The sequence below is a fragment of the Haliotis rubra genome, unplaced genomic scaffold (genome assembly GCF_003918875.1).
Source record: "Haliotis rubra isolate DU_JTF1 unplaced genomic scaffold, ASM391887v1 Scf63, whole genome shotgun sequence".
NCBI lineage: Eukaryota > Metazoa > Mollusca > Gastropoda > Lepetellida > Haliotidae > Haliotis > Haliotis rubra.
This window is the reverse complement of record NW_025767335.1, coordinates 298,499-323,359: the sequence shown is the minus strand read 5'-3', so window position 1 is coordinate 323,359 and position 24,861 is coordinate 298,499. Positions and strand designations below refer to the sequence as shown.

At 39.4% G+C, this 24,861-nt stretch overlaps 1 protein-coding gene across 1 annotated transcript in view; it reads right to left on the bottom strand.

Moving 5' to 3' along the window:
- LOC124256558 (collagen alpha-1(X) chain-like) overlaps positions 1–24,861 on the bottom strand; it is an 84,578-nt gene that overhangs the window by 19,827 nt on the left and 39,890 nt on the right. The window contains exons 2-3 of the mRNA XM_046690541.1: positions 11,310–11,373; positions 1,353–1,406 (exon numbers count right to left, since the gene is read on the bottom strand). Coding sequence (XP_046546497.1) covers positions 1,353–1,406; positions 11,310–11,373 — 118 coding nt within the window. The remainder of the gene's footprint in view (positions 1–1,352; positions 1,407–11,309; positions 11,374–24,861) is intronic.

Sequence of the window (24,861 nt, the reverse complement as noted above, 5' to 3'; positions counted from 1 at the left end):
TTCTGGTGTCCCCCGCCCTAATATTGCTGGGAGACTGCTAAAAGTGAGGCACAACCATACTCACTCACTTAAAGGTACAGAATGCATTTATTAAGCCCATTTCTGGTGTCCCCGCCCTAATATTGCTGGGAGACTGCTAAAAGTGAGGCACAACCATACTCACTCACTTAAAGGTACAGAATGCATTTATTAAGCCCATTTCTGGTGTCCCCGCCCTAATTTATTGCTGGGAGACTGCTAAAAGTGAGGGGCACAACCATACTCACTCACTTAAAGGTACAGAATGCATTTATTAAGCCCATTTCTGGTGTCCCCGCCCTAATATTGCTGGGAGACTGCTAAAAGTGAGGCACAACCATACTCACTCGCTTAAAGGTACAGAATGCATTTATTAAGCCCATTTCTGGTGTCCCCGCCCTAATATTGCTGGGAGACTGCTAAAAGTGAGGCACAACCATACTCACTCACTTAAAGGTACAGAATGCATTTATTAAGCCCATTTCTGGTGTCCCCCGCCCTAATATTGCTGGGAGACTGCTAAAAGTGAGGCACAACCATACTCACTCACTTAAAGGTACAGAATGCATTTATTAAGCCCATTTCTGGTGTCCCCCGCCCTAATATTGCTGGGAGACTGCTAAAAGTGAGGCACAACCATACTCACTCACTTAAAGGTACAGAATGCATTTATTAAGCCCATTTCTGGTGTCCCCCGCCCTAATATTGCTGGGAGACTGCTTAAAGTGAGGCACAACCACACTCACTCACTTAAAGGTACAGGATGCATTTATTAAGCCCATTTCTGGTGTCCCCCACCCTAATATTGCTGGGAGAGTGCTAAAAGCGGAGCAAAACCACAGTCTCCTCACTCGCTTAAAGGTACAGAATGTATTTCTGATGTCCCCCGCCCTCATATTGCTTGGAGACTGGGACAAGCGACGCAAAACCATAGGTACAGAATGTATTTTTACCTCTTGCATGAGTATATGACCAAGCAATTAACTCAGCACAAGTAATAGCAGCTGTAGTTCCCTGATGGTAGTGATGTCTCTGTCAGCGTTCAATATCAAACCATAAGGTGACGTGCATGAGCAAGTGCGTATGTATCTACGTGCGCGCGTGCGAGCGCTTGCGTGGTCGTATGGCTGCTTTTTGAACTCCCGCAATCAACACTTCTGTGTGTGTCAGGAACACATCTCGTCCCGATGATGCAAATAAAAAACGTCCTAGCGTCCTTTGTTTTGATATCATGGAGTAAACAAGCAGAAAATCTAAACTGAAGCAAACTCTACATTAGTCAGTTGCTTTCTGGAAATTCAATGTGTTTATATTTATCTATATCTAGTACCCACCTGATGCGCCAATTCCTCCTTTAGACCCCTTACCTCCTGGTCTTCCAGGCGGACCTGAAAATATATGTTACAATCATAAAACGTACTGATCACACCAATCATCCATTCTTTAATATCGGTTTTTGCTCTTTAATAAACAATAATAATTGTGGCATTCCAATTGATATTTGAGTATATTCATTCAGGTGAAAGCGTGTTATCGCCATTCTTAATGGGTCTGCTAAAAATAGATTGAAATATATTGCGCCAGTGTCCAAGACAGTAGACAATCTATCTTATTTAAATTTACAAAGTCAACATAACCAGACTCGACTGTCCACTGAAAAGATTTTATTATGCATAAAATGCAAAATAGAGGCGAAAACAACATACATTTAGCACTGAAATTGTAACATATTTGTTATCCATAACAAATGTCAAATGTAATATTTGATACCGAATAGTTACTATATTATCTGCCTTCCGCTATCCTGTAGTACGATTGTGCCAACAACAGATTCTGACAATAATTGTTTAGTGATGTAATTCTATTCAGAATGACAATATAACAATTATATGTATCCGTATAAAAAGTGAGTGAGTGAGTATGGTTTTACCCCGCTTTTAGCAATATTCCAGCAATATCACGGCGAGGGACACCAGAAATGGGCTTCACAGATTGTACCCATGTGGGGAATCGAACCCGGGTCTTCGAATGCCGAGCGACGCTTTAACCACAAGGCTACCCCACCGCCCGTATAAAAAGAAAAGAGACACTTCATGTTGAGGCGCCCGTATTCCTTTTGAAGGGTTCATCACAGACCCTTAGCTTCCAGAAACAGAAGGCTGTGGAGTGGCCAATAGTACTTGAAGCGTTAACTTAGCTCGCCACAAGGAAGACTATGATTCCTCACATGGGTACAATCTGTGAACCACATTTTTCGTGTTCCCACGACCAGCAATTGCTTGGCTATTGCAAAAGGGGTTTAAAACTATACTCACTCGCACCAAAATCAGATGATCGTTAGTACGACTACCTGTCATCCAGATTAGGATTTTTACTTTGTCAACGTCACATGCCCCTGTTCGTTTTAACAGATTGATAAACGTAAAAGAACGGGACTATATAGTGTTTCCTACTCCATTACGCTGGCATGCCGCGGTAAAAATGATATATTTTCAGATCGGCCTATGGATTTATGGCAATTTGTATGCCTAGAAACCTATCTGTCATCATGCCCCGACCTCTAGCAATGTCTATTTTCGAGTAGATTTGACGTCAAAAACATTGACGAATGCCACACCTGAATTCAGCACGCAACAATATATCCACTATTTCAACAGTTTACACCGGGATCGATGCAAACAGTATCACAGGCAGTGGTATGATTAGTTTGGCGCCATGATCTGGGAATGTCTGTGTTATTTTGAAATATAGAACTCTAAAAATAGGCGAGACAAGAATCAGTATTAGAGGAAGGAGACAGAACTACGTTCGGTAATAAAGTATTTCATAAGTATTGTGTTATTCGGTCATGGCTTACCTTCTGATTACTTGGTGTATCTTCAGGTAAAGGATGTGGCATATGTCTCGTTCATCATTCTATATTCGGATTTTTCACAAGCCTTGGCACTAATACATCCCCGTTTGATCACTGTGCTCGCCTTTTGGACGCCGTATCATACTTGGATTATTTTTGTAAAATTAATGTAAAAACTCACTCACTCACTCTTGTCCATGAAACCTGAAGAATTGGTCTGCAGAACCCATATTTGTCGTAAGAGGCGACTAACGGGATTGGGGGGTCAGGGTCGCTGACTTGGTTGACACATGTCATCGTATCCCAATTACGTAGATCGATGTTGATCACTGGATTGTCTGGTCCAGTCTACAGATATTGCTGAGTACGGCGTTAAAGAACAAACCGACCAACCAGCCACATCACGCCTGTCCGGAGAGATGAAGGTCAGCGGATCGATCCCCATCTACTGATCTGTCTGTGCTTACATTTCGGTAGTTACACGTTTGATAATAAAATATAAGTGCATTGTGAATGTCAATACAGTTATTACATATTCATACCTGTCTATGTCGCGTTACCTCCCTGGATGTACTTTATGGGTTTCTATAGCAACGCGTGACCTTTATTATATTTAACCATTTTACTTATATGCAAATTCGATAATATAACGAGAAATGAATACTTTTATCGAAAAATGTAATCATATGACACCCAGTGCTTTCAGAAAGCTTTATCTACCGAACGTATCAATAATGCAAAATAGATTTGCCTGTCTGCAACTTAAAAGACACCTTGAAAAGCAGACAGGGTACAAAATGTCCAGCAGTGTTGTTGGTTGTGTCTCCATGCCGAGCAGAGCAAGCAGAAGCCTTATGTGTGCCCAACAAATTGATTTAACTTTAACAGAATCACAAAGTATTAGGTTACAACAAACAACCGACACCGCATCGTTTCAGTAATGTAACCGAGATACAGCGTAAGAAATATTCATTTGGTTTCAGGTATACCTTGCACAGGAAAATGAAGGAAAATGAGACAGCAGAAATATGCTCTGCTTCATGATATGGGTTAAAACCTTAGCAGGCAAATCTTCGGAGTAAATCTAAATTTGAGAATGTTTCTAAACTACATAATATTTTCTAGATGAAGAGACCTAGTCTGAAACATTCCATTGCATGAAGCCACGTATGATGTTGAGGAAATGTTAAGCAAGGTATGCAAAGTAACGTCCCTTAGACGAACCAGGACCCGCTGACGTTCACAGTTGTGTAAATGAAACGAACAATAACCTTCAAATCAAATCATACACTAAAATATAGTTGCAAGCAACGATGGAGGCTCCTTGGCTTTAGTTCTATCTATTGTATTTGAGGGCTAGAAATCATCGTCCAAAACGGAGCCAGAACACGTTTTTGACAGGCGAGCGGATTTTCCAAATACAGCCGGGGTCGCGGGGGTGATGTACCTTTTAAGAAGTTCTGGAGAAGAAATAGTTTCCCCTTTATAAGGCTGTATCTCAGTTGTTCTTGGATCTACTGTCAAAACAATTAGTGTTCTGGAATCACCAAGACTTCGTCTACCATACTGGCACTCTTTTGTGCAGAATGTGCACAATGGTTACTGGACATCAGTTATGGAAAGTTTGGAATGTCTAGAGCTGGTGGTTTAAGCTCAGCACATTTCGGGAGCAAACTACTCAGAAAACTGCTGAAAAACACGGCCAAAAACTGAAAACAAAAATAACTGCCAAACGGTACGTTTTAGCGACTTGACCAATCCAGGCAAAATTGTTGGGAATTCGATTGTGCATCTGTACAAGAGATGTGGAAGTGTTGGAACAATTAGTTCTTGAGATATTTGCTGTCAAACTGTAAGCTATTCGGAGCATTGGTTAGGGAGTTATGTTTGGTACAAACATCGGCGGAATAATAATTAATAATAATAATAATAATCCGAACGATTACAATAGGTCTCCTGCCTAAAGGCAAGGAGCCCTAATTATAACGATGCCCGGTCTTAGAATTATTTTAAAGACATTTGTTCTGTACATGTGATACCCACAGCTATCTGTTACAAACGATACATTTTTTCATTTAGTGAGAATGTTGGTACTGACAGTAAATCCAGGTGTCGTCTTTCTCAGTTATAAATCTTCAAAATAAGCAATCAAAGCCATTGGAAATTTTAATCTACTGCACTAGTTTCGAAGTGCTGCTCAGAGGGATGATTGGTATTATTTTGCCAATTTGTTTGATAAGACGTACATCATCAATCGGATAGTTGTGGAAACTTTATCGTGCAATTAACTGTGCTTCCGGGCAGTGGTTGTTATGCTACAACAAGACCAATCATTCTCTGTAATCAGTAAAGGTAATAAAATGTAAATAGGAAACCGAATGCTAAGATGATAGCTTTACTCATCTGGCTGCAAGCATTCTGTCCTACTTTAAATTCGAATTGTATATTGCTGAACCTTTCTTGTGCTACAAAGTATGTACAATGTCTGTAGGACCCGAGGAACTTTGGTAGTTTCTCTTTGACGCATTTTTTATCTCCCAATTTGAAAATATACTATTATTCTTGCAAAGTGAATGGCCCACATCTGACATCGCTGTCGGATAGAGGATGTGCACCTAAAATGATCACCAGATGTAAAGATAGATATTCGCGAGTCCTTTTGAATGCCGATACTGGACCTTTTTTATTGACCCCTTTAAAATACCGTTACTAGAAATGTTCTATTGGTCCTCTGGGATCCCTATACTGGAAGTATTCTATTCATCCCTTGGAATACCGTTCCTGGAAGTGTTCTATGATCCCGTAGAATACCGTTACTAGAAGTGTTCTGTTGGTCCCTTTGATTAACGTTACTAGAAGTGTTCTGTTGGACCCTTTGAATAGCGTTACTGGAAGTGTTCTGTTGGTCCCTGTGAATATTTGAGTGTCCTGTGGGCCCTTTGAATAGCGTTACTGGAAGTGTTCTGTTGGTCCTTTTCAATACCGTTACTGGAAGTGTTCGATTGGTCCCTGTGAATATTTGAGTGTCCTGTGGGCCCTTTGAATACCGTTGCTTGAAGTGGTCTATTGGTCCTCTTGGATCCCTATACTGGAAGTATTCTATTCATCCCTTTGAATACCGTTACTGAAAGTGTTCTGCTGGTCCCTTTGAATACCGTTACTAGAAGTGTAATATTGGTCCCGGTCAATAACTGAGTGTCCTGTGGAACCTTTGAATACCGTTACTGGAAGTGTTCTGTGGACCCTTTGAATACCGTTACTGGAAGTGTTCTGTTGGTCCCTTTGGATACCGTTACGAGAAGTGTTCTATTGGTTCCTATTTCAATTTGGCCCTTTACATGCCCTGCCTGAAATTGTTTTACTTGGTGTTTGTCGTTGCATATACATAAACACACACGCGCGCGGATCTGTGTTTGCTTGTTCTAGCCTGGAATAGCTAACGATTAATGGAGGTGCTAACCTCACGCCTCGGGAGAACAAAGACCCCTGTTCAGACACAACATACTTGCTTCGAAATGACCAGTCCTTGGTTATCCCCTTAACGCCGAGACCCAGGCAGAGTAACAACAAGCATCATCTTTCAAACGTCTTTTGGTATGACGCCAGTGAGGATCGAACCAACGACCTTCATCTCTCACGGTTGACACTCGATCCACTACAGCACGGAGGCGGCCATTACTGGAAGGGTACTATTGAACCCTTTGAGTCCAGTGGTTATGGCTATTTGAGGATAGTATTGCACGAAATCACCCAGCAACAAGTAGAATGTCAAATTAGCAAAATGATCAACCAATCAGGTCGGAACCAGGCACTTAATGACACCCTGAGCCGGAGTGGTAGTGGAAATTAAGGTAAACTATACTCCAATGCAAACAGAAAAGGTTATGTATTGTGTGTTTATGCAAGAACAACGTATCTGTGTACGAAACCCCGATTGCCTCTGTACAACTTATTGTGTGTTTGAAAATCGATTGCTGTATCGCGATCTTCGCTTCATGTTACTTCGCAAAGGTTAATGTACCGCAAACTATTCTCCTACCTACAGCTTACAAATCAATTATTTTTCTGCTTGCGGTGAGAAACTCAAGTTGAAATCTTTCGGTACAATCGGATTATTCTCGTAGATGGCTTCAATGCAAGGAAACAAAACCAGCATTTAAAAACACATGATGAGATATTTATACTCGGCTAGATTAATTGTTGTTGAAGTTATTCAGGCATGGATTATAAGCCCACAGTACCCGATGCATGTCGTGTAAGCCAACCAAAATAGGCGGTTCTGTATGTAACATGGTTGATGGTATGTCATTGATTGGTTGCCTCGCACTCTTGGACAGCAATTCTGACTGCCGCGTCACACACACGCAAAAACCTCAACAACAATATCCCTTCAACACACAATGACCTTCAGAAAGAGGTCAAATGTAACGTATCTGGAATTACACTTCCTCAGTAAAGTACATATTAAAGCACTTTCCGGGGTTCGAACCTATAGAGTGATCACGTAATCGCGGGCACACAAAAGCAACGATCTGACCCAGTCAGCCACCGCCGTGTCCACGAAATAATGGAAGTATGAAAACTGGTTGTCTAGATCACGAATTCTGTGGGACGGTGGGGCAGCCTAGAAGTTAAAGCATTCGCTCGTCACGCCCGGGTTCGATTCCCCACGTGGGTACAATGTGTGAAGCCCATTTCTGGTGTGCCCCGGCGTGATATTGCTGGAACATTGCTAAAAGCGGAGTAAAACCATACTCACTCACTCCAATTCTAAATAGGGGTCAACCCATTAAGTACTAGAATTTGTTCTTTACTGAGGAAGTGTAATCCCAAAGATAACATGTTACACTTGACCACTTCCTAAAAGCTATTTTGTGTGCATTGTCTTCATCCATGGGAGCCATGTCAATTTACAATCTTCAGTTGGGTTATCCTTGTAAATTCAAAACATCACCGCCAGAGACAAACCAGTCTGGATTATCTGCCAAAACCGATTCCGTTGGGCATAACAGTGATGTTAATTATTTTACCTGGGCAAGGAACCAGTTATACAAACGAATGTGTATTTGTCCCTTGCGTTCGTTGTATGTGTTTCTGTCGGGCATCAACGTACGACGGCTTGATCAAATAGGAACCACAATATACTCCTTTGCATTAATTCCTGCTTGGGAAAAGCATATGTCAGATTATATCACTCCACTTCTTCAGAACAAAAGACTCTTCTGAACCGCGATCTTAAAGCTACACGCGTTTCATATAAAGGAATTGAGCTGACTAATGAAACTCCCGGGAGATGAACATTAACAGAAAAGACCACTGCGTATTCTGCTTACAATTCGATGCATGTCTTATGTTTTCTTGGCATATCTGTTACCAAAACGCCTGAAATCACAGGGGACGAGATGACAGGGCTCTAACAGCTCACCAATATTGCATTTCGGGCCGTCTACGTTCGCTCATCAGAGGTCAATGGTTATCTCTGGGGAATTTTACTCTTTCATTAGAGGAGTCATTGAAATATAAGGCGGATAAGTACTTTTGACACTTAGTCTCACTCTTCCAGAGACAATTTTACCGCAAATGGCATTTCCGGATTGCCGTTTTTGTTGCCAGAGAACGCCACCGAGCCGGCGACTGTCTCCAAAGAGATTTGCATGCCAGTGCTTACGAGCTGGTCTCTAACTGAAGCTGCGGTGAAAATTGGTTCAAGCCGACACACCAATAGTCAGCTAATGGACTCCTTTTACAGTTCTAACAGTGTTATTTGTTTGTTCCATATGCCGCACATTTCCAACACAATGAACGATCATTCTGGGAGCCCCAGGCGAGGTAAATACACAAATGACACGCGACAAAAGGTCCATCGCTGACCCACTAAATTCTAAAGGGTGGTTTGTACTAATGGCACAGATACCCGTCCCTCGTTTGCTCCCATTACCAACGGTTCTATTTTACTTGTAATAGTATATTTATTTTCTGATTTTAACACAAACATACCAAGTGCTTCTTCAAAGCGTATTCCGCATTAAATGTCACGTTTATAGAAAGTTCCATTATGTAATCACACAAAGCGTCTGACTCTGTTTGTCTTGCTAGTTTGAAGCTCAGATGCCGATTGAAAACATCAACATGGTCAAAATTGCTTCTACAACGATAATATTGAAAGTGTTATTTACACACGATGATATATCACATCTCTTTTGTGAAATGAACCTCAGTTTGGCGTCAGTGAGGACAATACGATCCAATATTTCTTAAGATGTACATTGTAAAAAGAAACCATGGTTTCAGAATAAAATAGAGAAGAAAATATTAAATCGTGAGTTCTAGCCTTCGAACCATACTTAGCGCTGCACTTAGTCTCTGTTACATTGTGTGTGAAGTAAATGAATGCTACTGTAAATTGATCTGTCTAATATCTAGCTATAAGCGATGTAGTGCTCTATAGTGCTCTAAAGTGTCCAACTTTTGCTTCCTTTACTTAAACGCTATATCCTCTGGGGAACCAGTATCGAATAGACGACAAAAAGAAAGCAATTACATTGCAATTTCCCGTCAGTATTGTAATACTAATATGAGATTTAGCTAGAACCTTTTTGCTAATCTTTACTGGAAACTTGCCAAGTTTGCAGTACTTTATTTGTAAAGTTTGTTACACGTTCGTGTATACTTAGAGAGATCTTAGATGTTTATTGTGGCAGAGATACGGACGTTTTCAGTGGGTGAAAATATAATATGTACATAATGTATTAAGAAAGACATAGGTCTTTTGGAAACTCTATACGCCGATTTCAAGCACTGGATAAAATTGTTTTTGTCAAGAACGAATGCAGAAGTAATTACCCTGTGCATGTTAAAAAACGGCTTCGTTTTTGGCAACAAGAGAAGGATTGTCAATTTTCACGACGCTGAACTGGTATATTGAGAAACGACAAATGATATTAAGCAATTATTTCATGATGAATGTAAAATCAGTTGTACAGTTGCGATCCTGGCTACCAAAGCTTCAAAAGCTGTTGATTATATCATAAATATCTCAAAAGCAATTGGCTTTCAGGAAACATAATTTTCAGTAGCCTAGCACTTAATCAGTTTATAACCATATTAGTTTGAGATAGCAAATTGAAAATGTTTTGGGTCTATCAATAGAATCACAATCTAGGGGAAGTGTTTCAGTCCTATCTATCAGCAGACACTTCGTACACATTCATTGAAACCACGTTAATCCGGGCCATTGCGTTCTAAGGCCTTATGATGCGTATACACGAATAGAAATGGACTTGTTTATATACACTAGACGCCAAAAGAAACGTTACCCTCCTACCTTTATGAATTACTGAAAAAGTATCAAAGATATTTCAGAAAGTTTAAGTTTACAAGAAAGCTTAACAACACAGCTTCATGCAAATCACGAAAAAATTCTCAAATGCATTCATATTTACGTGAAATGCATCTTTTTCAGAAGAGTTAAATTGTCCTTTATTCGTCCATGCCGAAATTAACCAATAATAGTGATTTTGATGACCAAAAGAAATTTTGAAATAAAATTCTGCTTTGGGACAATGATAAACCATTTAAAGTCACCATTTTTCAACTATTAAAACAAGAAACAACTGTTGTAGAGTGTGTAGAATTGTAAAATAATCATTGTGATGAGTTATGAGTCTTTTTAAACATTTTCTGCTGATTTGCATCAGTGAAAACAAGTAAAATGTGTCTTTGATATTGTGAAAAAATTATCTTTGTTAACATTTTTGCTTGCAAAGTAACATTTTTCCATTTTCTGTTTACACATAGCAATATCAATCGCCAAAACGCAGCAATATTCAAGCAGTGTATACATCCATTTCACATGTAGAATGGTTCTATAGGGTATAAAGAGAGACTAGAAGACATGATCTGATACACAAGTACGAGAAATATGCCACGATTAACAGCTGAACGAAGAAGAAGAGCCATTGGGATGGTGCAGATGGGGTCGACATACAATGCTGTTGCCAACGCCCTCGGATGCCACCGTATCACGGTTATAAGACTTATTCAGGGCTTCAGACAGACTGGGATCACCGTAGACAGACCAAGAAGTAGACGTCACAACGCCAGCTGAAGATAGGTACCTCCGTCATTAAGGACGGAGGGTAACGTTTCTTTTGGCGTTTAATGTATATAAGAACCTTAGCGCCACGATTGTCATGAATGTACGTTACGGTATGGCAGATTGGATACAGAATCACCTTAGGGATAAAATCACACCATTTACAACTTTGTCCTGAATACGAACCCGTTAATACGAATTTTGCTTAAACGGGGACGATTTTGAATTAACGAGGTTGCTGTAATTTCTCATTGCCTCTCACAAACTTTCTCTCTTTCTCTTTCTATGTCTCTCTCTTTCACACACACACACACGCACATATATTAGATTAGATTAGCTCACCTTGCTTTCCCTCAGCTGCACAATACAGCTGCGCCTGTCTGCAGTATGTGTGTATGAAGGCTTCCTGGAAGAGAAAAAAATATAATGTACGTCTCCGTCTCCATGACAACTCCTGGGGGAATGCGTGGAGATCGATTTCAATATACTCTTAAACTGTATGTAGAATGAGACAATCGACTCAGTGTCCTGAAAAAAAGATATACCAGCCAGGTTCTGACGAAAACATTAAATTCAATTACATATATAATATATATCTGAAAATGTCATTCTGAATTTTACATAAAACTAATTCTTAAAATGGTCCAATGACCATGACGATCACCTTCACGGGGAAAATAGGTTGAACAAGGCCACTCGTATAAATGAACACCCGGTGTTACCTATGCATATATATAACTCGTTTGACATTATCAATCAGTTCGTCCTAATAGACTGCGAACTCGTTCATTGCACATTACATGTATCTCATTCAAACAATCTTCTTTCTTTTGCTGAATTCATAAGGTAACTTGACATTATTTATAAATCTAGATCACTTTCGGATCAAATGTTCAACTTGTCAATGAGTGGTTTGTACTGTTTCTTTTCATGTTACCAAGGTGCCCGAATGAATACACCTAGGATTACCTAGGATTAAGTGGCGTTGTGAGTGAGTGAGTGAGTGAATCTGTCGCTTCTTCGGACAATATTTCAATTATAGCACGGTATGTCAATATATTCTGAAAAGAAAGTGTCCCGTTGTGTAGACATTCACCTCTCCATTGAAAGCAAATTACGCAGCTATGATGCTTGAAATCAAATGATCATTATTTAGTCGAATTTGGAACTCGAACTCATGATCCAAAGATTTCATGACTGCTACCACGAAAGATGATATTTATTTCCCCCATTTCGAAATTTCATCAACGTTCCATTTAGATAATTCCAACAGGTAAATTCAGACAGTCATTTGCAGCAAGTCTTACATTTCTCTGCAAACGCCAGCTACAAGAGATACATTATAATGTGGTATTTAATTCGTGAAACGCCAAACATCAGTCAGTGATTCTCACAATCGCTTCACATCAACAATAGATTGGATCATGTTAACTTGGAATATGTCGTGAAAACATTTCCGCAGGTTGCGCACTGAACACAAAAAAGTACTTTCAGACATCTTCAAGCGAACATTCATGGCATGTGGTAGCTTTTGTCCTGATAATCGATCGGCGCTACGATAACGGATGTGCACACAGACACGCCCTGTTGCTGAGACAATCGTCCACGTGACAATGTATATAGGTTGGGTAGAGAAACTACTGAATGATATGTTGTGTTTGTCCATTATCATGACGTTCACTCTATCAGCATCGTATCCTTATTTTACTCGGTCCTGCTATCTGTTCCTATAATTAAATACCATAAATACGTACATGCCTTGACGTAAGAGATTATATTTGTCATGCGAGTGACAGATGATGGGTTTTGGTATTGTGTTTATTTCTTTCGCAGGGTATATCAGGTAATATAGATTATTAATTATGAGTTTCTATTATTGATCTTGGTATCGAATCACGTTTCTCATCAGTCATGTGCTGAAATAAACCTTACCTGACATCATATGTATTATCACAGTGCTTGCATCAAAGAAGTCAAGGTGGATTTGATTGTGTGTTTGGAAATATATTATATCACGTGACGGTTGGAGTGAGTGATTTGCATGTAGCTGTAAAATTAGATGAAATATACCTTGTCGATAGTTATCAAATTGAACATTAGCTGATGAGCATGACTTGTCGATAGTTATCAAGATGAGCGAGTGAGTGAGTTTGCTTTGGTTACTCATGCCGGGAAACTCCCATAGTGATGCAGGGATCAGGTTAGCGTAACTCCTATACCACAACACAGACGTACGACTGTCTTAACACTAAGGTTGTTTTGTCCACCCTGGGCGTTTGGAGTGCATAAGGGAGGCAACTGTGCAAACAGCAGGGTCACCCGTGTATCCTTCAAATACTTGTATCAAGTATAATACATAAACAAATTGCTAATCTTCATTCCGTATTATATTATTCTGAGGAATATTTAACAGTTAACGAGTGAGATGAGTTTACTGCTGCTTTGCACACTGTTCTAGCTTCACCACGCTGGCCCAAACAGACGAAGGGCATCGATGTTTAGCACATTTAAGGAACCTAAGAGTATAAGAATAGGAACCAACATCAAGTGAGTCTAGATCGTGGTGCGTCTAAGAACGAATCTCTGCAAAATATTGTACGGACATTGCGAAAGTAGTGCGACTAAGGATTGATCTCTGCACAATATTGTACGTACATTATGACAGAGGTCCGACTAAAGATGAATCTCTGCACAATATTGTACGTACATTATGACAGAGGTCCGACTAAAGATGAATCTCTGCACAATATTGTACGGACATTATGACAGAGGTCCGTCTGATGAATCTCTGCACAATATTGTACTGACATTATGACAGATGTCCGACTATAGATGGATCTCTGCACAATATTGTACTGACATTATGACAGAGGTCCGACTAAAGATGAATCTCTGCACAATATTGTACGTACATTATGACAGAGGTCCGACTAAAGATGAATATCTGCACAATATATATGTACATTATGACAGAGGTCCGACTAAAGATGAGTCTGCACAATATTGTACTGACATTATGACAGAGGTCCGACTAAAGATGAATCTCTGCACAATATTGCACGGGCATTATGACAGTGGTGCGTCTAAAGATGAATCTCTGCACAATAGTGCGTCTACAATATCTCTCACACAATATTGCAAACAGTCACAGAGGTCCGACTACGGACGAATCTCTGCACAATATTGAACGAAATAGGGAACTGCGGTTGACTTTTGTCACATTCCTCGCAGATGCGACAAATATGGAAACATAATTAACGAAAACATGCCCATGCCAATGTAATTAACCAGGACAGTACAACAAATACTGAACTCTTAACACGGAACTGGGTCTACAAATATAATCAATATCATCTTTAAAGACCTTCTTCCATCCTCACTGATCGATGTGTTAGAGTTTAACTCGGTGTCTAAGCCTCAATCACAGATGGCTAATGTGTTTCTGTACACATTGGGAAATTTGAAACTGTTAACGGTTAGAATCTACCGTCTTGTTACCAAGCAACCAATTTTATTCATCGGAATATTTGATTTCCCTCAGGTGACAAGATTTAAAAGTTTTAAAACGTCTTTACAATACTACAGTACGTCTTGTAATTCAACACGATATTTAGGGACACTAATTACGTTTTTGTGCACTTGTCGAACCGCAATGTCGGTAATTTTTAATTCCGTATAATTTTAAGCATTGTTTTAATGCCAGTTGTTTTGCCTGGGATTGTGAAATATATTTTGCTAACTGCAATGAGCACCTGCCAAGACATCAACAGTGACTATTTCAATTTACCCTCCGGTCTCACATTCAGTCATGATTGAATCTGTTGATATTAGTAAAAATATTTAGTTTCTCCTCATATTCATAGCTATCTCGTTTTCCATTATGCTCATCAAAATAACTCTCGGAACGTACTGCATACACATTAAGTAATCTGAAACATGATGGAAGTATGTTGGTTTGAAATGCCTGTGAATCCTTTGCTGTTCAAATGAGATCAGAACATGTTCAAGTACGCCCCCAGTTGCAGTGAAAACGTAACCGATTACGTGAAAATGCGACCATGTAGAACACGGTGCCGAATGCACATTTAAATCGACGAATGAATTGTTTTATCACTATAGGTAGTGGTTTATGTAACAGGGAATAACATAGAAGACTTCCCAACTGTGACCTTATATACTAATCAGAGGTATTCAGTTAGATAAGAACAAGTGAGCGTTGAACAATGCCGGTTCGAACTTTAGGTCAAAATGATGATGGTCTTAGATGTTGACAGCTTTGCTGAAACATTCACAAACATGGGTAAAGTGTTAGAAAACCTGGAAACATGTTTAGCATGAATCTGGGCTCAGTGATCACTGATTACTGGTGCGTCAAAGGCACGCAACTCTGTACGAAAACCGTGCTACCCTGGAACTCTTGGCAACTCGTGCGATAGAAGGTAATCATCGTTTCGGCTACTGTTGTTGGCAAAGATAGCAACTTTGTTGTTTGTTTCGGCACTCTGTACGTCCGCCGCCATGTTGTTCATGGTCTTTATGCAAACTGCCCATGGTAACCATATATATGTATTCAATTTCTAACGGAAACTTCCTTTCAACAAGACTATCCAAACATGACCAGCTCAATGCAGCTTTCAGATAACTGACCAGATTCGATTTTTGCGTGTAAACAGAAGACAAGAAAGACAGATGAATTATTGCAGTGTATGTGTGCTGGACCTTAATTATGTATTCAGTCTGGACCGTGTTTTGTCTGATCTATTCCTTGGAGTTCAGTTTATGACACATATAGATTTAGTCATTATGTTTTTATGACGTTTATATTGTTATGTTCTTAGGTTTACGGACGTGAAGAAAGGCTTTTGATAATTCCAAACTGTTCCCATGACGCGGGCTCATGTTGCTGTAACTGTTTGATTCAAGCCATCGCCTCTCCGTTTGACATACTGCCAGTCACTGTTTGGTTTCAACGCACATAAAAAACAAACAAAACAGAACGCTGAGGAATTGTTTGAGGAAAAACATTGATTTTGCCCTGATTGTAAAATACTTTGTTTTCTTGTGTAACGATGGCTCGATATGGGAGAAAATAAAGAATCCACCGCTCTTGTAATACATTTAAATTGATTGATTGTTAGATTACGTCACATACCACTGGGCGACATCCCGAACTTCATCAGCAGGATACGTACACACACTACAGCAACAGCGGCTTTAATGTGACGTTCACAGGCAACACGTCTTGTATATGTGTGGAGGTATTAGTGCTCTGTTTGTCGGTGGACATGATTAAAGCTTGAGCCTAAATGAGCTCCTGCATGTGTAAACCGCATCCCAAAAATTAACGTCTAGCTGTTGGTTCTATCTACACATGCAATTGCCTCAGTTATAGCAGGAGTTAAGAACTAATACCGCACCATGAGATAATCAATAATGCTTGCTAATAGTGATATCTTTCTCAGACATGGGCAAGATTTCCCTCCCTACATCAAGTTATTACCACTTTACACGAACGAGTCTAACGTCTTTAACAACGGGTTTTACACGTAGGCGGGTCATGTTATCACGGTATGTTTTTAGAACTGCTGTTCTTGTTCTTATTGAATTAGCTGTAACCAGTTATCACTCAGCACACGAATGATCACATTAACCAGAGCTGATATTTACCAAGGGATTTATATATACCATTAAAAAAGTAGGGATATTCCATTTTGCGAGCATACGACAAGCCACTGCCAATGCATGTGAGAAAAAGTAACATATATCCATACAGATGAAACATTTCCAAAGGAATGGAATATATTGTCACATTTTTCCTTAATTTCTCTCCATCATCTGTTTCCTCCTTGGCTTCATCATATGCATTTTATGAATCTTTTCAATCCAATATCCCCTACTTTTTTTTAATTGTATATATAGTCTTCCTATAACCACTTCAAATAACCGCCATTGTTCACAACGACCGCATCCTGCCAGTTTCGTACAAGTTTGTTATGAACAATATTTTTACAGCATGAAACATTTCATGCCAGTATTTTCAATTATAGTAAACCTAAAGTGAACTTGTTATAACAGTATGACGTGCATTATACAGAATCTGCTGACGTGGCCATTGTATCTTAGCGCTTTCGCCCACGTGACAAACTTAACCTACTTCATCATTCAATGAAAATGGAACTCGAAGAATAAAAACGAACCCTAATCTAGAATGATTACACGTACATGTTCATGTATGTAACTTTTTGCTTTCGACATATAGATCGAGCATACAGTGGAAGATATTGGGGACTATTTTGAGCAGCTGAAACAAGATACGGCTGGAAATGCCACGACTAAGTCAACCTTGTTTGAAACATGAACACGTCACTGTATAAGTCCAACATCGATCAACGTAGTTGGCTTCATGTTACCAACTCATTGGCAGTTCGCTTTGCTTAAGAATGACAATGATACAGATTCTCCTGAAACAAAACAATACTCTTAGAGAGTCTGAGCGTGTACACGACTCATCAATAACTTGCTGATATACTTTCACCTTGGCTGACCTTCAAAAGGACAGGCAATTATCTTGTCAAATTTACATCCTCTAAACCTGACGAAATCTGGCACTGTTGAATAACTCTCACGTTAGGAGGCACTGTTGACACTAACGGAATGTCAGAAAGCATAACGCTATCTTGAAAATGATCTATAGTCGATCAGTGAGGGTATTGATTGCCCATAAGAAAGCCATTCTGGCCCATCAGGGCGTGTGAACTCGCCTTCCATGTCAAACTAGATGCTTCCTCCAACAGAGGCATGGAGGCAATAGCGTCCTACGTTACCTCCATTGATCCAGATCTGTTTCCGATGCTCTTAACGTCTTTATCTAATTACACTTTTGTATTTCATGTGCATTGAAAGACACTTTATAGAGTTTCTGTGACTGCTTACCACATCGTAAGTGTGTCCAAGTTACCAACCTCTGTCAAGTAATTGGTAATACAATTAATTGGTAAATTTAACATACTCCCTCGAGTTAAACTGGGTAATATAAGGCGAATTCTTAATCAATGCGAAAATACATGATATTGATGGAAAATATTGTATGACTTCAAATAGAAATAAGCAGTGTCAAGAGGTGCTAGAGGCATTAATTCTACCATATTCTGCAATGGTAGTCAATTTAATTAAGACAATCAAGCCCGCCTGTTTGTGAGGTAAGTTACAGCTGAAACAATGTCACTCAGTCTTATATATACATTTGGAAAGTTCATCTGGTGAAATGGCAAGACTCAATCTTATCAAGCAATAAAGAACTGATTATCGAAAAGACTCGTGTCTTCCATGTCCCTGTCTACATGATATAAACAACTGAAAACATTACAATTTTGTCGTTTCACACAAAGAACTAACTAAAACCCCGAATTTACTCCCTGGGCTGTTTAGTAAAGACAGTCTTTAAGGATACAATTATTTGACTGTGGATGTGGACCCTGTGTGGCAGCTTGCCTCCTGAACGTTTCTCGGACTTCAGTCCTGCCCCACAACGAAGCTCACGAGACATGTGGTCTCACCTTAGGCAAGTGAGTTTGTTCAAAATTGCCTCTGTTCACCCAGCAGTAAATGGGTACCCGGTGGGATAAGTCATGTAACCACTAACCTTCTAGCGCCTCACAGGCACCTTGGGTTATCCGGGGTAATAATATTCAGATTGTTTGGGCGCTTCGAGCATGCATTGTGCATGGAGAAATGCGCATGATATTATTGTTATTATTATCATTATTACTATTTGTTGCAAGTAATCTCAGGTAGCTGTTCTCTTCAGCCGAGCTACACATCTCTGATTCCAGTGATCCACTATGTGTCACCTCTATGTGTCAAATGGAAACTGTTTTGGCAGACAGAGTGTTTTCATAAGCGTTGTTCCATAGTTGAACTTCAAATGTACTTCAGGCGTCAATGGCTCAATGTTTCAGCTGTTGTGTTTAAAGTAACACTATTGAATCGATACTGGATACAGTCTGGACTGGCTGATTCATACTGAGGGAAATGCCATCAGACAAATAATTCTGAATGCATATGTTCCTATATATTTCAACCCACTGGTTTGAATGTACAATGCATGAGCCTTAATACGTGTTCATTTACACAATCCCAAGGCAATTAAGACGCCGTATTTACTTACACAACGTATTGTAGATGTACGATTTAATTTAACATGACACAATAACCTTTTGTAATCTCTGTATGCAATTAATCTCCCAGCGACAATACAACGCTGTATATATTCAACACACAAGAGTTCAAACGCATTTATTTCTGTCAGTGCAGCCCAGATAACTGCATTATCAACATGACGTATGACATTTCTCAGAATACACTTTCTTTTGTAAAGGGCATCAAATAATCTCGGTGCCGCATTGCAGGTAAACAAAAAGGGCTAACAAAGAGACATTGTGGTGCAATTTCACTTCGCAAACAGAGAGTGTTAAGGATATCCCCAACGGTGGAACACGGCATACGCTCGAACAAAACTTGTTGTTACCACACCCGGCATTGGTGGCAGCGTACCGTCCCTCGTCAGCCTCAGAGACGTGATGAGAATTGAAAATCGACAATGGTGAAGACTTCCTTCATTTTGATGTGGATCTTTCGTTATCCAGTTAGGGGCTATGTTTACTCATCTTTAAAGGCAAACCAAGGCCATGGATCAGTCTACTTGTTCCATCAATATCTTCTAAATGAAATTTCCATTACCATGTCCTTGCAGGTTTTACCCATAGAAGGCAGATCAACTGCCAATATTGTGATTGTGTCTCTAGCACCTATTGTGAAAATGGACAAAGTCAATTGTCAGCCAGGCCAATTTCGGTTCTTTGCCGTCACACATGTAATTATTGATCCAGCGCTATGGGGTTCTCTTGTATGGTATCTTCTGGTACTTGCGGCAAAGACGATATCTACGGTGTCTCTCTAAGCTCGTCAAATACGCAAAGGAGCGAACATCTAAAATTCATCAATTGGCACGCTTTTGGTTCCATAAAGGAAACAGTACTGGCTGCGGTACACCGGTTGCAACGACGTTAATAGAAATACTATTTGTTTTTTAATTGCTTTAAATAGTCTTTATTGACTGCTATGATGATAAATGTATCAATATGTATAAAAAGACCATATTTAATGTGATGTATACACATGGAAATAATTTAAGTATCACGGCTTAGTTTTAATATATGATTATCTTTTACACATATTCTCATATGTATGTTGCTAACACTGATTGGTTTAATGTTATGTAGGGCTGCGCAATATAACCGGTTTACCGGTATTTACCGGTTCAGACATGAAAACGATACGTATTGCGATACGCTGATCGAAAACCGGTATTTTGACATGCATTCGGAAAACTTCGTAATAGTCGGAAATCTGCGGATATTTCCGTTTTTTTAATTGTTCTTTCCCTGTTTCATTAGTGCCAAATGTTACTTACATTTTTATTTTGTCATGATTAAAAGTTTTTATAAAAGGTTAATCAAGCATAGTGATTTTTTGTGTCTTTGCTTTATAATCAAGCATTAACTCGATTATAAGAAGTTTTTGTTAAAAAAATAATCCTTGCAATATATTGCAATACATATCGCAATATATGCTTCCGCATCGCAATATATTACAATATGAAACTTCTCTGCAATACCCACCCCTAATGTTATGCCAAGAAGGAGGTAATGCAACAGAAAGGTTCATTTAAGATAAGTACATAGTCAGAGGTATCAGACAACATATGACAGCAAACAAACTGCAATCTGTAATTGGTAGTTGTGTCATCATTAGATGACGTTGTGGTGGCTAATTTGAAAATGGTGGATTGCTACCTGAAGGGCAGAACATTCTTAACCTTCCCAGGAAGACTTGTTGTCATCATGATGCCATTGATGCCTCCATACAAGTATATACATAGTGTCGATGGCGTTTAGTGTATCTACATTTTGTCTGTTAAAACGTTTGTATATATACCAACCTTTAAAATGCTTTTCAAAAGATCGAACCCCTGCACCACTTGGATGTCAAGCCTGAAAATTGACATGCTTGTGATCTTTGTCAGATCGCTATTATTTAGTGGGAGAAATGCACATATTAGTTAAGTCACACTTAGCTTAAACACAATATCAGTAGACATCGGTGACAATCATCATACGATTCCAACTATATCATGGGCATGTTTATAAGGCTGATTATCAAATAGCCATGGAACATATACCAGGTGTTCGTGACAAGGTGTGCGTTTCCTGCCCCACTGATAGCATCCGTCTATAATCACGCAAACGCAAGGTAATCTTCAAACCAAAGATGGTTCAAGACAGTACTCTACAAAATTGTATAGTTACCCATGCGACACATTTAGAAATGTTCTCATATCTAGCACAAAGCGTTATGAAGGCTTTACGGAGGTCTTGAATGTTGTAGCCCTCAAACAACCTTTCAGCAAGAGCGGTATTGCGCTCACTGACGCCTCCATATCCGTTGCTCCTCAAACTTTGTGACATATAAACGCGAATGGAAAGAGCTGCTGTATGTCATGATTCAGTGAATGTTGAAAACTGAAGCAACGTCTTGTTATACAGACCTGGTGAGGTCCGAATCTTTTCGCATTGATCTATGTATGAAACAGATAAGGGGATTGGTTTCCATATTTATAAAGTTCATCCGTGAATCAGTGAAAGGGAATTGGCTATTTTAATGTTAATATCCTATATCAGATCATTAATTTGACAAAATTTCCTTTTTATATTTTGTCAGTACAAGCAGACGTTCCTCTTCATAAGCATTAAGACACAGATCAGCAAGAAGTGGAGCCAATGGTACCAATAGTGACCTAAATCTTGCCAAAATGTTTTATCCTCAAATTTCGCATTGCCGTTATCAGTGAGGTAGCCATTTCTCTGATAAGCTAGACAATCAGGTTCCCATCAAAGTAGATAAAGAGGACATGGCATCAAGGAATCTTCATCGCCTTTATCATCATCTGGCAGAGAGCCAACGGTCCTGATGAGGTGCAACATTTGCGATGGGGCAGGCCAACCCTGGTTGTTGATGTGTGCTGCTATGTGTGATTGTATACGTACGATCACACATTAAAACAGACACGTCAGAGGTTGAATGTCCATGTACTACCCTCCGCTATACTGAAGCTTATTGATCACCTGAGCCTGAGTCAAATCGGCTTTTACAACACTCAAGTGGTATTGGGGCTAATTCTACTCTTGAACCCCCGTGGGATGAAGGTGAAGAGATGCTTCTGGTGATAAACACACGACCATAAACATAGGGGCGAGGACTAAAGTCTCAGGTCAGCATTTGAAGAGGGCCTTTATCGCTATAGAGTAAAGCGTGTCCTTTGATAAAACCCATTTTGCAGCTAAATGTAAGACTTTTGAACATATTGAAATTATTTTATCGTTGTGTTTGCTTTGTGAATTAGGACCATTTCAAACAGTTACAGTTGAAAGAAACTTTCGCAATCACTAGCATATGGTGAGTTAATTCTCTACAGATAAGCCTTTTGACCTCATGGTCGCGTTCACTGTAATTCAATTGGTGAATATTGTTGTCAGTATATTGTTGTCGCAGTATACAGTGAGTGAGCTTACGCCGCACTCAGCAATATTCCAGCTAAATGCGGTGGTCTGTAAATAATCGAGACAATCCAGAGATCAACAACATGAACATCGATCTACGCATTTGGGATACAATGACGTGCGTCAACCAAATCAGCGAACATCACCACCCGAACCGGCTAGTAGTCTCTTGCGACAAACATTGGATCCGGTTTAGATCCATTATAACCCGGATCTTCACGGGTCGGTAGTATACAAGATTCGAACAATGGGACACGACCTCGGTTGTTACACAGGCAAACCAATGGTTGATGGCTTAAGCTTCAGATACAGTACCAGGTCGCACATGATGACCCACCTAACCGTCGTGGTATTCTATTCTCTTCGGTCATGACAGAATTTGAGACTCTACGACGTCAAACCAACTGCATGCATTTGACATTTTCAAGAGTAGTAATCCAATAGGTGAATCAACTTTGCTTTAAGTGACAGCAATAGCATGTCCATGTATTTTCCAGTACATTTAAAGCATTACTGTTACTGGTTTGCCAAATCCTATTGCGTATACGTGCACGTGCATTTGTACGTAATGGGCTGTTTTGATAGTTAATGATAGCCGTTGAAGCATAATAATTGATTACTGAATGCAATTATTAATATATTTAGCCGCGAGATGCATCTGCGATAAAATGGCCATAATAATTATATCATATGCATGTTTGGGCTGCGATGGGGTATAATGTGAATGTCAAATAACGCAGCAGTGTATTGTCAGTAGCGTTAACCAACATACTGCCTAGATGTACGCCTGAATAATGGGTGGCATATAAGCACCCATTACCAGCGCTTATGACAGAAGATATGCATTAATCGTTTGGAATGAATGTATATATCATATGATATGTTATATATAATCTACATAACGTACCCTTGTATATGGCTAAGGAACGGAGTCTAAAAGGTGAAATATTCTGATCACGCTGGCCCAAAAATGCAACTAGATCCAGTTTTTGCCAGCATTTATTGCAACCCTTCTGTCGCACATGTACTAGTGACATAAGAGCGTGTAGAGGGGTTACCTGTAATAATATTGAGGCACTGCATGGATATTGAGTAATTACTTGAATACAGACTGATACACTGTTTGTATTCATATTGATTCATTGTGTGAATGAGTTAAAATTTAACGTCATCTCGGCAATATTTCAGCCATATCGTGACGAGGTAAGTTTTGCATACATAATATATACAAGGTGTTAAAGATGAAGTCATCAAAGGACTGTAAAATAACTAGAGTATCACAGATGATGCTTGAAACTAGCATGTGAATCTAAAGCTATTTCACTATTGAAGACAATACACTTGTAAAAAAACAACTATAGGTCGCTTACATCTGAAGGTAGATCACCAGACTAGGGACCATGGGGACTTACAGTGCTTTTGTTACCTGCATGGACCCTAGCTGGGTTTACATCGTCCTTTCAGATGTTGATTCATTGTATACTTAGTGGGACACTGTATACATATTGAGTGATTACTTCTATACAGATTGATACCCTGTATACAGTTTGATACAATGTGTACACGTTGAGGCATTGTATAATAATTAGTTATTATTTGTATACATATTGACACACTGTTTGTATACAGATTGATACACTGTGTACATATTGAGGCACTATACATACTGAGTAATTATTTGTAAATACAGATTTATACGCTGTATACACATTGATACATTGTGTACATATTGATGCATTGTAAACATATTAAGTAATTATTTGTTTACAGATTGATAGCCTGTTTGCATATAGGTAGATACATTGTGTACATATTGATGTGTGACTTGTATTCAGATGGATACATTTTTTGTATACACATTGATATTTTGAGTTCCTTGTATACAGGCTGGTACACTGCTTGTATACAGACTGATGCATTACATATTGATTTATTACATACATGTTGATGGGTTGCATGCATACAGATTGATACGGGGCTACCGCACAAGTTAGAAATGGTTTCTGTTATCACTGTTATATACAAGCAGTGACGGATATTCTCCTTAAGCCGGGCCTCTCCATCAGAGGTATTTGGTTATAAATGATAATGGTTTTGACCTATTAGTGGTACAGTCTAACACAAGCTTACCATTAAATACTAGCACGAGTATTACAGTAACGACCATGCCCCATGATCCATGATGAAAGATAAATGATATAGTAATCCCCTACGACAACCAACGTCCTTATTGAAAGCGAACAAAATGAGGACAGGAACAGCGCACCAAGAGGCAG